Source organism: Empidonax traillii, unplaced genomic scaffold, assembly GCF_003031625.1.
Source record: "Empidonax traillii isolate 1590-97213 ecotype Southwest subspecies unplaced genomic scaffold, ASM303162v1 scaffold691:size399616, whole genome shotgun sequence".
NCBI lineage: Eukaryota > Metazoa > Chordata > Aves > Passeriformes > Tyrannidae > Empidonax > Empidonax traillii.
The window spans coordinates 51,085-66,499 of NW_020955884.1; the positions used below are offsets into that span (position 1 = coordinate 51,085).

General features: G+C 43.0%; 1 protein-coding gene across 1 annotated transcript in view; it reads right to left on the reverse strand.

Moving 5' to 3' along the window:
* HMCN1 (hemicentin 1) overlaps positions 1–15,415 on the reverse strand; it is a 155,456-nt gene that overhangs the window by 34,797 nt on the left and 105,244 nt on the right. Inside the window, exons 53-69 of the mRNA XM_027899853.1 lie at positions 14,876–15,026; positions 13,949–14,152; positions 12,350–12,463; positions 11,356–11,543; positions 10,850–10,946; positions 7,706–7,867; positions 7,419–7,532; positions 7,095–7,297; positions 6,776–6,857; positions 6,513–6,644; positions 6,141–6,290; positions 4,666–4,825; positions 3,921–4,045; positions 2,304–2,487; positions 2,040–2,137; positions 1,328–1,606; positions 424–614 (exon numbers count right to left, since the gene is read on the reverse strand). Coding sequence (XP_027755654.1) covers positions 424–614; positions 1,328–1,606; positions 2,040–2,137; positions 2,304–2,487; positions 3,921–4,045; positions 4,666–4,825; positions 6,141–6,290; positions 6,513–6,644; positions 6,776–6,857; positions 7,095–7,297; positions 7,419–7,532; positions 7,706–7,867; positions 10,850–10,946; positions 11,356–11,543; positions 12,350–12,463; positions 13,949–14,152; positions 14,876–15,026 — 2,634 coding nt within the window. The remainder of the gene's footprint in view (positions 1–423; positions 615–1,327; positions 1,607–2,039; positions 2,138–2,303; positions 2,488–3,920; positions 4,046–4,665; positions 4,826–6,140; positions 6,291–6,512; positions 6,645–6,775; positions 6,858–7,094; positions 7,298–7,418; positions 7,533–7,705; positions 7,868–10,849; positions 10,947–11,355; positions 11,544–12,349; positions 12,464–13,948; positions 14,153–14,875; positions 15,027–15,415) is intronic.

The following is a 15,415-nucleotide window of genomic DNA, read 5'->3' on the forward strand; positions in this document are numbered from 1 at the left end:
TGGCTTTAGGAAAATCCAAGCTAATGGGAAGAGAAGGAAGGCTGAAAAGGAACTATAAATCACAAAAGAACAGCAAGGGATAGTAACAAGAGTCAAACAAGTAGAAAACTAACAAGAACAGATCACGGACAGATTAAAACCATTAAATTATTCATCCCAGCACTGACTGTTCTGCTTTGTAACACAATGCACCAATAAATAAAAAAATTATGGAACTCTGAAGTGAACATGAAGTAATAAAGCTCAAAAGAGGCTGAAGTGCTTGGGCACTCTCATCCCAGAATATTACTGTGTGTTCTCTATGGGAAGCTCCAAGGAAAGGTGATTTTGTAACAGGTTTTTAGGACATCTCTTAAGACAGTCCTAAGGCAGGCACTCTTTTGGGAATGCAGAACTGAGCCTATTTTGACACAAATATTCCACCTGAGCACTGGTTATTCTCAGGGCCTCTCTCAGCATATGAACATTATCAGTCTGCAGAAGTGGGCGCCCATCCTTCATCCAGGAGATTTTGGGGACTGGAATGCCAGAGGAGATGCAGAAGAGCTCAAGTGGGTTGTTAACAATGACAGAGAACTCTTCTGGTTCATCTGAACCATTGATGTGAGGTGGCTCTGGGGAAGGAAAAACATTTGAGTTCTTTATTGACTCCAAAAACCTAAAACAACTGACTGTGAAAGTCTATAAAACATGATATGCAGCCTTGGGGGTAGAGTTTGTACAATTAGTCTGCATTATATTATTTCTTAGTGTGTCACGAACTCCCTGAGTAACTCTCGTAATTTCTATCTGCCTCTGCCTATTAATTTGCATATTTTATGAGTTGCAATTATTCATTAGAAAACGTTTTCATAATCACAGGTAAAATATATTTTTCAGTTTCAGTGAATATATTCATATATTTATATATTCACCGTTGTACTTTCAGCTGTGCATCTTCCTGTCAAGCTGAATTTCTGCTAACCAAAGTTCTTAATTTATAGCATGTAGTTGTATTCATTATAGCATATTTCAGTACTTGGGAAATATATATACTATATTATACATTCACATCTTTTTAGGTACCTTTCACTTCTTTATTTCTCTCATTTATCATTTATTGAAAAGGCCAGGTTGGACGGGGCTTGGAGCAACCTGGGCTAGTGGAAGGTGTTCCTGCCCAGGGCAGGGGGTGGAACGGGATGGGCTTTAAGGTCCCTTCCAACCCAAACCACTCTGAATAGAATTGATAGAGTCTCTGGTCTATAAAAATACTCCTTATCCCTAGAGATTTTTTGCATGTCGTGTTCCTGCTCCCATTTTGCTGCACTCCAAGGTTAACACTCACCCAGCACGTTGAGGATGAAGTGCTTGCTGATATCTCCGGCTGCATTGGAGGCCAGGCAGGTGTATTTGCCCGTGTCTCCAGGCTCTGCTTGGAGCAGCTGAAGGATCATGCCCTGGTTGCTGGAGGTCAGGTGAGCCCCCAGGCCCAGGGGATGGCCATCTTTAAACCAGGCCATGGAGGGGGCCGGCGTGCCGTCGGCGAGACACTCCATGGCAGCGGCACCGCCCCTCAGCACCGTCACCTCCTCCGTGCCCCCTGCGCTGGCCAGGCTCGGTGGCACTGCCGGGACACAGACAGCTGGGTCACACACAGCACAGCCCAGAGGCAGTTCTGGATGGAAACAGCTGGCATGCAGCCACCTTTTGGCATTTCCCCACTCACATTCACATGTTAAAATTCACTGAGAAATTATATACTATTCTTCTTTCTAAAAAACCTGTGATGTGTCATGGGAGTTGGAACTAGAGGAGCTTTAAGGTCCCTTCCAACCCAAACCATTCTGGGATTCTGGGTGACAGTTCAAGTAAGGACTCTTCTAGGGTTAAAACACTTCCCATTTAGAAAAACCCCAACACATTGAAAAGCCAATGTTTCCCTCATGATTATAAGATACACTTGTGTCTGTCTGCAACATGGTGTTGGTGAGAAAGAAAAGTGGTTTAAGAAATTAAAAAACAAGATTCCTTACATAAAGCACTGCAGAGAAACTCACCAAAAACTTGTAGGTTGTAATGTTTGTTGTCCACTCCAGCCCTGTTAGATGCTACACAAGTGTATACACCAGTATCAGAGATCTGCACTCGGGCAAGTCTAAGGAGAAAAGCATTTTAAGCAAGCTGTAAATGGAATACGTGGAATCCACTATGGTATGGCTCAGATCAAATTTTACTCTTGCTTCCAAAAGTACTAGAAGATTTACGCTGATACAGCAAACAAGAACAGAAAATGGAGCTAGTTAAGATAGATGAAAACCAACCTGAGAACCTGCCCAGCTGAGAGCAGCCTGACTTGGGAGGAGACAGACAGAGGAAGGCCATTCTTCAGCCAGTGTAGCTGTGGTGAGGGGGTCCCAGAAGCAGTACATTCAATATTTAGAGAGGTGTCCAAAAGGGCAGTGAGCTCCTCTGCTTCAGCTTTACTATTGGCTATTGCAGGAGGCACTACATTTTGTAAATGTTGAAAAGGAAGGTATTAAAACAGACTATTAAAATTATTGCTCGTGTGTTACCTTGCAGGAAATCCTGCACCTAAGCCCCCCCAGGTAACCCAGTAAGAGGATCCTCATTTTGAATAGAGTAAATCCTCTAACAATAATATTGAGCACTAATATTACCCAGTTACACATTTCAAATCAGATGCACTTCAGAATGACAGTAGAATCCTGTGGCAAACAAGAGGGAGCTTCGAGCCTGAAGCTCTCGGGAAGAGAATGACAGTGCAGGAAGGGCCAACCTCGAGGGGACAAGCTGAACCCAGGGACAGGAAGGACTTGGCACTCAAACCTATGTCCTTCAATGAGACTTAAATAAAGTGAAGCCACACAAGAGAAAAGTTAATTTATTAACATATAGATTTATCTGCTGACTTCATTTTTAAATAGAGGAAGTTTCAAAACACCTAGTTAATTATTCTGGCTGGTTATACAACAGAACTGCTTAGGGGGATTTTTTGGTTTTACCAGTTAGTGTGAAAACCATGCTCTTGGGGGTTCACTGTACAAAGGAGGCCCAGCCACGTGCAGCCCCAAGCTCTGGCTCACTCACCACCCACTCACACACAACAGTTGTGTCAATAAGACCATTTAAGTTGGTTATTGCTTGAATTTCAACCAATGCAAACTGAACAAAAAACTCTGCTGCTGTGCAGAGCCATTCTCTCCCAAAAGATGTGATGTGGTCACTCAGGATTGTTCCTTATTATGTCAAAGATCATCTGCCTGTATCCCCATCCATTCTGAGCCTGTATAATGGGACAGATGCCTGCACAGCTGTGAAACCCTGCCCACGCAGAACTTTCCCCCTCTTCACTCCAGTCACTGTGCTTAATAAACACATTTTTCACAAATTAAATATCCACTCTCTACACTGCTAAAGAATCACACTCACTATCTTCTGGATGTCAAACTGTGGAAGAGGAGAATTTCCTTCAACACTCCATGATTTTTTTTTTTAAACTCAGGACGTTTAACTACTAGTTGCCTACACACCACTCTGTGTTTAGCTAATGTACTCTGATTGGAATTAGTGAAGATATGCTTGGGGCCGATTTCCTATTATACTACTTTTTTGTTGCATTAGTTTATCTTTCTCCACAAGAAATAAAAAAATCACCACAAGCAGAATTCCTCTATTATGAAATCCACTAAAGGAATTAATTCCTGTTTATCCCAAAACACATTTACCAGCGATTTCAATGCTTTTGTCACTGACAGAACATCCTGTGGAATATACTGTGATATCTACAGTAAATGCAATTGGAAACATGTATTTAGTATTCCACTGCAGACAGACATTCCTTTCTGGGCTCTCCCTTGGGATTGTGTACAAAGATGGGATTATGCACAGATTTTGGGTTCACATCTGCGAGAACTCACCATAGACATTCAAGTTGAAGATCCTGTCCTCCTCTCCTGCAGGGTTTGTAGCCACACAAGTGTATTTCCCTGTGTCCGAACCGAGAGCTCTGGAAATGTTTAATGTGCTGCCATCTGGAGTCACTCTACAAGAAGCATCACAAAGCACAGTGTTTGTTTAGTATTCCTCTGACCTGGCAAATAAACAGTCTGTCTTGGACAGATAAATAACTACCTCTATCCTCCTGGGAGTTTGGTGAGAGAACCATTGTGTTTTGCAAAATATTATTGTTAGAGATAGGCTAGGAAGTTTTTCCTAGAGATGACCTGTTTAACTTTGTTTTAGGATTCAGTTCCAGACAGGCTTTTGAAGAACCCATAATGAAAAGCATCAAGTAAAATGTTTCCATGCCTCAGATCTTTCTCCTCCAAAGGAACTTAATGGAACTTACTGACCTTAATAAACTTTCAGGAAGCTGATGAATTTTAATGGAATTTATTAACTGAGAAAGAAATAAGTATCATATACTTATCTCTGTTAAAAAAAAAAAAAAAAGAAAAGAAAAAAAAAAGAAAAAAAAGAAAAAATGAAAGTAGTAAAAAATTATACAAGATTTATAGAAGCTAAAGAGGAAGATGATGTTCTTAACTTGGCTAAGCTCCAACTCAGGCCCTTTTCACACTCCCTTCAAAGGGCCCTCTTTTATTCCCCCTCTGAGCCTTGAAATTATAGAAGAATATGCAGTGTCTGCTTATTTTTGCTTGCCTTATTCTTTGTAAATCATCACTGGCAACTGTTTTTCCATCCTTAAGCCATTGCAGGTTGGGTGTGGGCACTCCCTGGGCACTGCAGACCAGCTGGATGCTCTCTCCCAGCAGGACACTGACCTCACTTGGCATCTCAGAGCCAACAATGTTGGGAGGAACTGGAAATGCACAAAGGAGGGAAGAGGATTTAGCAGCAAGAAACATAACCTGAACCAGAAATAGTCCCACTGCAGTAGCACCTGAACAAGGTCTGGGCCCTGGCACAGAGTGCCCAGAGAAGCTGTGGCTGTCCCTGGGAGTGTCCAAGGCCGGGCTGGATGGGGTTTGGAGCAACCTGGGCTGGTGGAAGGTGGAAGGTGGGATGAGAGGAGTTTTAAGGCCTCTTCCAACCCAAACCATTCTGGGATTCTATGATCAAGATCATCATAGTCCTGTTAACAGCCACACAATTATTCCACTCCAACAACAGCCATTTCTAGCCTGTTCTCTGGTAAATTTTGAGCATTTCAAACAATTTCAGTCACATTTACAGCTTCACATTCAATTCCTAACACTGAGGAAAACATGACAGGCAGGGGCACATTAGGAACAGAGGAAAACCCAGCCCTGGCACCCCCTATAGACCCACAGGTGACCCCTAAACCCACAGCAGCCCCACAGACCTCTTTATTCCCCTTTTTGAACTATTTGTTACTTTTCCCTCCTTATTTTAAACCCATCTTACCTTTACAAGAAGGGAAATTGGGGTAAAAACCACGAAAAATGGGTTTAAAAAACTGGAATTAAGTGGAAGAGGTCAAAAAGGGAAACTCAAGGGCAAATCGCCATTTGGGGTCGTTTAGAGCCAATTTGGGGCTATTTTGAGCCCATGCCAGCAGCTTGGGGGTTCTGAGGGGAGAGATGGCTGGCACCAATGGTGCATGGCTTGACCTTGAAAGCCGCTGAGGGGGCATGGCCGGCAGCCATTTTATGTGTGGCGCTGAGGGGGAGCCGCACGTCCGCCATTTTGGGGGTGGAGGCAATTCCATTGTCACTGGAGCCGGGGGGGCAAAAAGGTATTCCTAAGGGAATTCTGCCTGTATGTCTTTGCTAACTCCTCCCATTTGCTCTGGCAAGAAAGGCAACAGGGTATCTCTGCTCCTGAAGCCACCTGTGTGTGGTGCTCCACAATCTTCCAAAGCTGCTCCAGCGCTCTGCAGAAGGGAGGATGTGACCAGGAGCAAACAAGCATAGCCTGCACGACTGTACTCAAGTTCCACGATCAGAATTCCAGTTCCACAATATTTTTTTCCGTGCAAATTTCCAGCAGTATAACCCTCTAACAATTTCCCCCCAAGTACAGATCATGAAAATAACATTCTGAATTCTTTACTTTCTTACATGTTCATGTTATCTCGGGGCTTCCGGCACAGACACAGTGTCACACTCGCTAAATTTTTAACCAGTTCTGCTCATTGAACCCTCATCCCTTACCTTGGATGGAAAGCACATAGGTTTTCTGAGCTTTTCCCTCTACATTGGAGGCAATACACGTGTAGGTCCCGCTGTCCAGAAGCTGGGAGTGAGCAATCTGAAGTTTGCTTCCACCAGATAAAATGTGAATATCAAGGGAATCTGAGTTTTCTGAAAATATGTAAACAAGTCGTTATTGCAAACCAGGCCATGGGGAGCAAACATCTTTTTTGGGAGAAATTCTTTCCTCAAAATTTCTAAAGATTGCAATCAGTTACCAGGAGAGTCTGTGTAGAGACAGATGAAGAAGAAACAACCAAGAGACAACAAATAGCACAGGGGTGCCTCAAAGAGGGGAAAACAAGGAGTGAAAAGCATGAGAGAATGTTTTACCTATTGGTTTTCCATTCTTGAGCCACACTAATGTTGGTGGAGGAATCCCAGTGGCATCACACACAAAGGTGACAGGATTACTGATGGATTCACTGATCGACTCTTGTTCAGGGCCTTCAATAGTTGGAGGCACTAGGAATTGAACAGAAGCAAGAAAAATGGTTTGGTTAACAAATGTATTTTGTAAGCTGGTTTTGAATTGTCTAATCTACAAAGTCTATGGTTTTATACTAACTATTGTAGATAATGCAGAGAGTGCTCACCATAAACATTAAGATGGAAATTTTTATCATCTCGCCCCGCAATATTTATGGCTCTGCACACATACTGGCCCGTGTCAGAAACCTAAAATTAAAATATATTTAAAAAGAAATCATTGTGGAGTCTGATTTTAATCCTCCAGTCTAGAGATACGAACACCCTCCTGTGCTTCTGCCAACTCAAGGTCCTTCTCACAGCAAGAAAGGCCTCCAGCAAACACATCTCCGACTGACAGCAACTAAATATACAAACACAGATGAAAATAATTGTCTGACAGCAGCAGAGCAGTGGCAGGTGCAGCCTCCCCACAGCCTGGCCTACCTCTGCACCCTTGATTCGCAATGTGTGCCCATCTGCCAAGATCTCCACATGGGCAGACTCGGAAATGCTGAGCCTGTTCTTGTACCAGGTGATGACCGGGGGTGGGATGGCATTGGACTCGCAGTCCAGCGTCACTGGGGTGCCCACCCGCACATTCAGCACTGTCAGAGAGGCTCCACTGGGATCCTTGATGCTTGGGGGCACTGCAGGAGAAGCTCAGAGTTATTTCTGCCTTGGTTTTGTCAAAACAACCCAGTAAAACAGATAACCCCCCTCTGTTTTCCAAGGAGTATGTATAATTCCAGAAAACAGCAAAAGACAAACCAAGGACGGTTAGGAAACTCTTCTTCTGGCTTTCCCCAGCTTGGTTCCTGGCAATGCAAGTATATTCCCCATCATCTGGTAGTCTGGCTCGGGGAATCTGCAGCGTCCGAGCACCTGAAGCAAAGAGAGAAGGTTGGAGATTTATCCTGGGAGGATTGTGTTAATCCCAAATGCTATTTTAAAACTGCAGGTCCAAAAGGCTCCATAAATAGTGGCCACGAGCCTTATCAAGACAAACCACACAGAAGTTGAGCCCAAAGGCTGTAGAAATAGCTGAGATTCCTTACCAGGCACAATGAAAGTGTTGGAATTTGAACTGAGAGGTTTTCCATTCTTGAGCCAGCTGAGATCAGGGGGTGGAAAGCCCGTGACCTCACAAGTCAGAGAGATGAAATTATTCACCACCACGGTCAAATTCTCAGGGTTAGTACCAACAACACTTGGAGGAACTGTGGAGAGAAACACACAATAATAGGTTTACACTGCATCAGCAAAAGATATTCCACCAATTTTACTAAAATAAAGCTTCATTGCTGGGTTTCACCAGAGCGACAAGTCGCAAAAAACTCTCACATCCCACGAATGGATCCGCTGGTTTTTTGGAGGCATCTGGAAATATGACTGAAATCAATCTAATGGTTATTCCAGCTCCTGTAATTCACAAAAACGTCCATTATTTCATTTGCAGTCCTTCTGTGCTTGAGATTTGGGAAGGCTAATGAGCCTCCACGAGGTCCTGACTAATGCACTCTCAATTTTCTAACACCATGCCCCATCAGATACCTGCTGTGCGAGGCAGCACAGATTAGATTCACCTTGGCAGGTTATGTAGGATGACTGTCACTCCTTCCTAAGTTCTTATTGCTCCTATTCTTTCTGAAATAGTCCATTTTCTCATGATAGAGAACCAAAAATGATTGCTCCTGCCTCAGTTCAGGGCTGTTCTGTAACCACACAAACCTGATGTTTAACAGCGAGCTAAGCACTTCAGAATCCTGGCCTGCACCATTGCTCCAAGGGGTGCATTTTTTAAGCTCACAAGTCCCAGTATTTTTAAATCAACAATATTTTGACATGTGACCTTTCTACAAGAATGACTTAAAACGAAATAACTGTAAATCTCTTCCTTTTAATAATCCCCAAGTTTTAGTTGCCATGTTTTTGCAGTGGGGATATATAAAACACTTAAGAGGAAAGCAAAAGCATGTTTTTGGCTCTATAGGGTGGAAAAATCATTCCAAAGAACACATGGAATCCTCTTCTTCAAAGACAGAAACGTTGAAGTATTTTGGCCCATCTCCACCCGAAATGCTCCAGTTGTTTGCTGTCACTTGAGTGACACAAACCAGTCATTAAGGCAAGTTTATGGCTCCTCTGGGCATTGGAGAAACAAGGAGTCCATGTAAATGGGGGAATTCAGTCCATATTTTTCAGCTTGGAATAACTGAAGGATATTTTCCTGATAAAGAGCATGAAATGGTTCACTAGAGTAAGTAGAGAATTCTGATCTGATGACATTTGATAGTTATTTATATTTATTTAGTTTTACAGTTCCTTTCCCACAGATGTGATTATTGGCAGTGAGTAATTCAATATACAGGGCCAAATCTCAGCTGTCCTGAATGCAACTTACTTAAAAAGTGGGTGATTTCAATTTCTTCAGCAAAAAGCCCCCACAAATAATCTGCATATGCAAATGTATCTGTATGTGCCCACAGTAATGGGCTCAATTATAGCACTCCGTAGGCAAATTACCTACTTATTCTATATTAAGGTTAAAAGGTTGAGATTTTAAAACTGGGTACTTATTTTCCATGTTTTAAAAGGTTTTCTATCAGTTTTATCACTCACCTTGGAGACCAGAAGTGATTTTTCCAACCTCATAAAGAGCACCATCTTTAATATTTTATTAAAATTTATGAAAGCAGTTCCATTAGAAACACACAAAAATGCTGGAAATAAGCCTTTTTTTTGACACTGACAGGACACAGATCATGGTGCTTAGTGATAATGCATTTCCCTCAGTGCTTCACCCTGTGTGGTCTTTTCCTGAACAGCTACACTCTAATTTTTCAAATTAAACTGCATTAAGAATAATAGACCTAAGTTGGTAATAATGTTGAGTTAGAATTGAACCTTCAGGCAAATACTGCTTTTAAGAGAAGAGGATTAGACTATGGTCACTCTAAACAAGTATTTTAAAGACAAGAAGTTTAAATTAAAACACAAATGCCAAGAAAAGGGAAATATTTTGATTTAAATACAAAACTCACACATCAGAAAATTTAGACAGATGCCACTGAAGGAAAATAACTTCTCAAAGAATGACTCCAGGGCGAATTCTTCCCATGACACCACTATTTTTGGCTAGTTGTATCACTGAACAGAAAAAAGGGCTATAAATTTGTGCCATTTAGGATGTAAATCTGCTGTAGGCAAATGAGGGAAAAGGGAATTACTGTGTAGGGAATAACCTGGATCCCCCCATTCCTGGGATGCTGGTCCTGCGCTGAAGTGAGAGAGAGAACACAGCACTTGTTTTCTATCCAGACTGGACAGAGAGGCTTTGCCAGTGCAGGGAGTGACAAAGGACACTGATCCCATGGAGGAGTTGGGATACAAGTCTGCAAATTGTACTGTGAGAGCAAGCAAGGATGGAGCTGCCAGTATCCCTTGGGAGCTTTAACCATGGAATGGTGCACAGGAATTAGAGGGAATAATGCTCCTCTGTTCTGCAATTCAGGATGGAAGGCCCAAAGTGGGGGAATGGAGAGTGGGCAGAAATAAAAGGGAAAGGTTGGGTTTACTCTGAAACATTAATTAGAGATGTCCTGGTTTTCTGAGGCTATCAGGAGAAGAAGGGAAGGTAGTAGAGATTTTTTTTTTTTTTCAGTGAAAAGTGTCCCAATTTCTTGATTGCATTTGTTTTAGACTTCTGGTGCTTAAGGTCAAAATTTATTTTAACTCTACAACAAAACCAAAAACAGAGAACAGAAGGGAACTCAAAAGGGCACATTTCTAAAAAGCAACCTTTTACAATGGTGTGCATCTTCATTTAATGCTTTCTAACCATCGATTTCCTTGGAACATTTACTTTATGAACACATCAAAGCAGAGTATTCAACCTGCTTGTAATTCATGATGTCAGAGCTCAGCAACCCCCACAGGGTGAGCAGACAGCCACTACCCAGGTTCCCTCAAAAACAATTCCCACCTTTCTGGAATACCTCTAAGGAGCCAAATCCATGTGGTATCAAGAGCCACATGTTGCCAAAGTACTTTAAAGCGATCCTTGATTTCTGGTCTGTCAGAATGCCCATCACACCCCGTAAGATGATTTACCTGCATAAAGCCTGAGCACTCTAAAACTCACACATCAAGCTAAACTGGTATTTGGCAGAAGACAGAAAATTATGGATTATTGTACTTACTGTGAACATTAAGGTTAAAATACTTCTTGGCACTTCCAGCTGTGTTTTCTGCAATGCAGACGTACCTGCCAGTATCTGTTATTTGGGAATTCAAAATCTAAGGAAAAAAAGAGAACATATGGCTGTGGAACTAACGCATAGACAACGCTGTCAAAGAATCAGATGGGAAGGATTAAGACCAGTTCTCTAATTGGTTTGATAGTATTATCCAATTTAACAACAGAAAGGGAAAGTTGTTCAGAATACACTATTTTCTTCACAGAAGTCAATATTATTTTAAACCAAGTGATTTCAGTGACTGCTTCACAGCATGACCCCACAAAACAGCACAGGAATGAGAAGCAGCACCTGAGGGAGAGAAAGAAGGGAAATAAATTCCTTATGTTTGCAACACCGTGCAGGAAAAAGCAAAGACTGCACACTCAGCAAAACTAAACAGATCTGGGTTTATGGGCAGCTTGGCTTATGTTTGTGAAGCCAAACATCAGCTTTTCACCACGAGTTACCTGTAACCTCCTTCCACTGGACAAAAACGTGTGTTTGTCATCTTCTGGCAGGAGCTGGCCATCCTTCTGCCAAGTGATGCTTGGAGAAGGGCTCCCACTGGGAACACAGTCCATCACTGCCACCTTGCTCACGAGCACAGTCACCTCCTCAGGCAGGTCACCCTCGGCTCCACTGATGGATGGGGGAACTGCAGACAGAGAGAACACTGTCACTCAGCACCTCTCAGGGGTGCTTGTTAAATCAGACTGGGTTTTCAGAAGGAAGTAGAGAAATCTCCAGTGAAAGATAAGAACGCCCCAGGAGTAGTTCAGCTGAAACAACTCAGTATAACTCAAAGGACTGCAGGACAACTACATTTATTCACAGCAGCCAGGAAGAAGTAGGGGTGAAAACTCATTTTCCACTTAGTCCATCATGTTCTTTGTTATGGAAATAAAAGTTGATTTCTGAGGTATAACTCCTTCATAACAGTAAATCCATATTTTCAGTGGCATACACAGCAGCAAAGGTAAAGAAATGTGTTTCTCAAGACCAAAACCCTGAGTGCATCAACAGACAGAACAGATGGTCAACACGGTTCTGCAGCATTCTTTGATCTACACCCTCAATCCCCTTCAGCCTTTGGGAGTTCTGCGGGTATTTTAGAAAATGATGATCAAAATAAAGAGAGAGAAAAGCCTTGGTCAGAATTTTCTATGGGAAGCTGGAGAAGGAACAAGAAGTACCAAGATAAATCCTGGATTTCTACCCACACTTTTCTTTCCAGTAACAATGAAGTTCCTATAATAAAAACCTAGAAACATTCTGAACGAGCAACAGTTTCACACAGTTCTGGGTAGTTCTACAACTCCAGCACCCTAAACTCGTCAATTTAATAGTTTACAAATACACAGACTTTAAAACCATGAAGGAAACCTGGGCTACAACGCTTCCTTAGTCAGCAGAGAACTCTTTTTTGCCACTAGAAGGAGAAGGGGAAGCAGGGGAGCTCACAGAGCACGTGGACATGGTAGTGGATGGAGTCCTGCCCGGCCTCGTTCTCCGCCACACACGTGTAAGTCCCGGCGTCCCCGGGCTGGGCCCGCGGGATCTGCAGCACTCGGCCTCCTGCAAGCAACACACACCAAGGAACTCCATCATTTCCACACCACGGCCCACCAGAGACCTGAGCAAGCAAATTTATGAATGGTCAAACATTTGGTCTGAATTATAAGTAACTAAAGGCTTTTATTCCACAGCTACTTTTTTCTACTGGCAGATTCTTGGATTTAAGCCATGTTCACAGTGAAATGTTAGAAAAGAGCAATTAATTCCACAGAAAGGAGTAACATTCTGCAGCAATTTGCAGTCAGGCATTATTCTTCCATCAAGAAGAGAAATATTTGTCAGTTAGACAGCACAGAACTAACAGGCAAAAGCTTTGCCACATAAATTGCTTCAGAAGGATTATCATCTTAGGAACACATTCTGGAAGTGGCTGTCATTGCTCTCCCAACAGATGAGCAAGGGGGCCAGGAAGGCATTACCCTTTTTTACACCCCCCATCCCAAAGTAGCTCTGCACAACAAGACTCCCAGGACTATCGGTAGCCTTCCCCTTGCCCACATGACGTTACGCAGGAGCTCACGGCCATTCCTCTGCTGGAAATATGACTTCCATCCCTCACTGCTTGGTTAAAAGGCTTTTCTACTCCAATTACAATTTTGTCAAAGCAAATTTTATAAGGAAATAAATCAGGAACACATCAGAGAGAAGTTATCATTGTTGTATTGTATTTCTCAGCACATGGAAGTGTTTCCGGCCAGACTGGACAGGATTTGGAGCAACCTAGTCTAGTGGAAGGTGTCCCTGCCCATGGCAGGGGGGGAATGGGAGGGGCTTTAAGGTCCCTTCCAATGCAAACCAGTCTGGGATTCTGTGATTCTCTATGAAAGTTAAAAGGTGACATTCACGCCATTTTAGCAATTAATTTTTTAAATAAAAGGAAACAGCTTAAGGCCAAGGACTGGAGAGAAACATCTCCAGCCAACAAAGTCTGAAAAGAACATTAAAGGAATGTTCTACAGGGAAGAAGTCTGTTATTACTATACAAATACCAGCATTAAGGCCATTTTTTCATCATAGTATCCCAGAATAGAGTGGGACAGAAGGGACCTTAAAGCTCATCCAGTGCCACCCCTGCCCTGGGCAGGGGCAGCTCCCACCAGCCCAGGTTGCTCCAAGTCCCGTCCAACCTGGCCTGGGACACTTCCCAGGGATCCAGGGGCAGCCACAGCTTCTCTGGGCACCCTGTGCCAGGGCCTGCCCACCCTCCCAGCCAATGATTCCTTCCCAATATCCCATCTGACCCTGCCCTGTGGCAGTGGGAAGCCATTCCCTGCATCCTGTCCCTCCATCTCTCGTAAACAGTGTCTCTCCATCTTTCCTGTAGCCCCCACAGGCACTGGAAGGCCATAGTTAGGTCACCCTGAAGCCTTTTCTCTTCCATGCTGGACAATCCCCGTTCCCCAAGCCTTTCCTCCCAGCAGAGCTGTCCCAGCCCTCGGATCATCTTGGTGGCTTCAGGTCAGAGAGGGCCACGTGAACACCCACCTGGCAGGATGAGCACTTTGTCACTGGAGCTCAGGGCAGAGCCATCCTTGTACCAGGTGAGCACGGGAGGGGGGACAGCGTTGGTCTCACAGTACAGGGAGAGGGGATTGTTCACAATCACATCTTTGCTTTCTCCAACTCTTCCTGCACCCACCGTGTTCCCAGCTTCCCACTCCCTGTAAGGCTTTTGGAAACTAGGAGGGACTACAACAAAGGAGAAGAAAAATGGTCACATTTTGCAGCAGAAATGGTGAGGTTTGAGGTCAAGAAATGAAAAGGTATTGAAATAATAAATAAAAGCAATAAAAGATTACTGTATTAAATCAACCTCTATCCTCCAATTCCAGTTACTCAGGAAAATTCTAGTTCTTCTCATCAGGATGAACAACTGAGCAATCTACTGTGCATTTTCTGAAGACTACTAAATAACAGCATAAGAGGACCTGCTAACAAACCCAGAGGATATCAGTCAACACCACCACTTAAACAATAAGCTGTCTGGTTTCACTCAAGTTCACATTCTGTCTAAATTTTCAGAAATTACTCATGATTGTTTTCTTGTAGTCACACACAGTGCATAGGCCAATGGAATGCTGATGTCTGGGGCCTCTAAATACTATTCAGTACAGAGAAATAAAATATGATGTCTTAGTTTAAGTTCAACAAAAACCTTTTCTTGTCACTTAGAGGAAGACCAGAGTTGTTATGTCATTCCACTGACTTCTGAAAATCTCCACTTTTCACAACATATAAAAGAATAATCAAATACTGTGTAAAGATCAGCAAAATATACATGAAATAAAAATCACACAAACCCCAAAAGCATTGGATTAGACCAAACAGGTGTAAAGGATATAAAACTATAAATTCCAGCATCCCAGAAGATTAGAAAAGGAGGTTACCAGAAGAATTTGATTCTCTTTTCACCTTGTATATTGACATCAAACTCCAGCTCATCCTCCCCAGCAATGTTGGATGCCAGACACGTGTAACGCCCGGTGTCAGACACCTGGGCCTCCCTGATGTGCAGAGTTTGGCCACTGGCCTGGATCAGGACGTGGTCATCTGCCTTAAGTAGCTGTAATGGGATTTTATATGAAAATTAATACCAAGCAAAACACACACTAGAAATAGCCATATTTGTGGTAGTAATATGAGTAAACTTGATCAAGCTCCAAGGTCCTGGAGGCAATTTTCGTTTCATGGTTGTCAGAAACTGCATCTTCACCCTGACTGTGGTGGCTGGTCTGCTCAAGGAAGGGGGTTTACATCACTCCTAACCCCAGTTAAGATGCTGCTGAGGAGGGATGCCATCCCCACCAGGGCTGTCCTGACATTGGATTAAATCAAGTTGATCCAACCCCTGAACTCACTGGCCAAGTCAATGACCTGATGGAAAATATACATGTGGAAAACCACCAGTGTTCTGTGAGGTGAACAACTGGATGTGACTCACTCTACTGGATC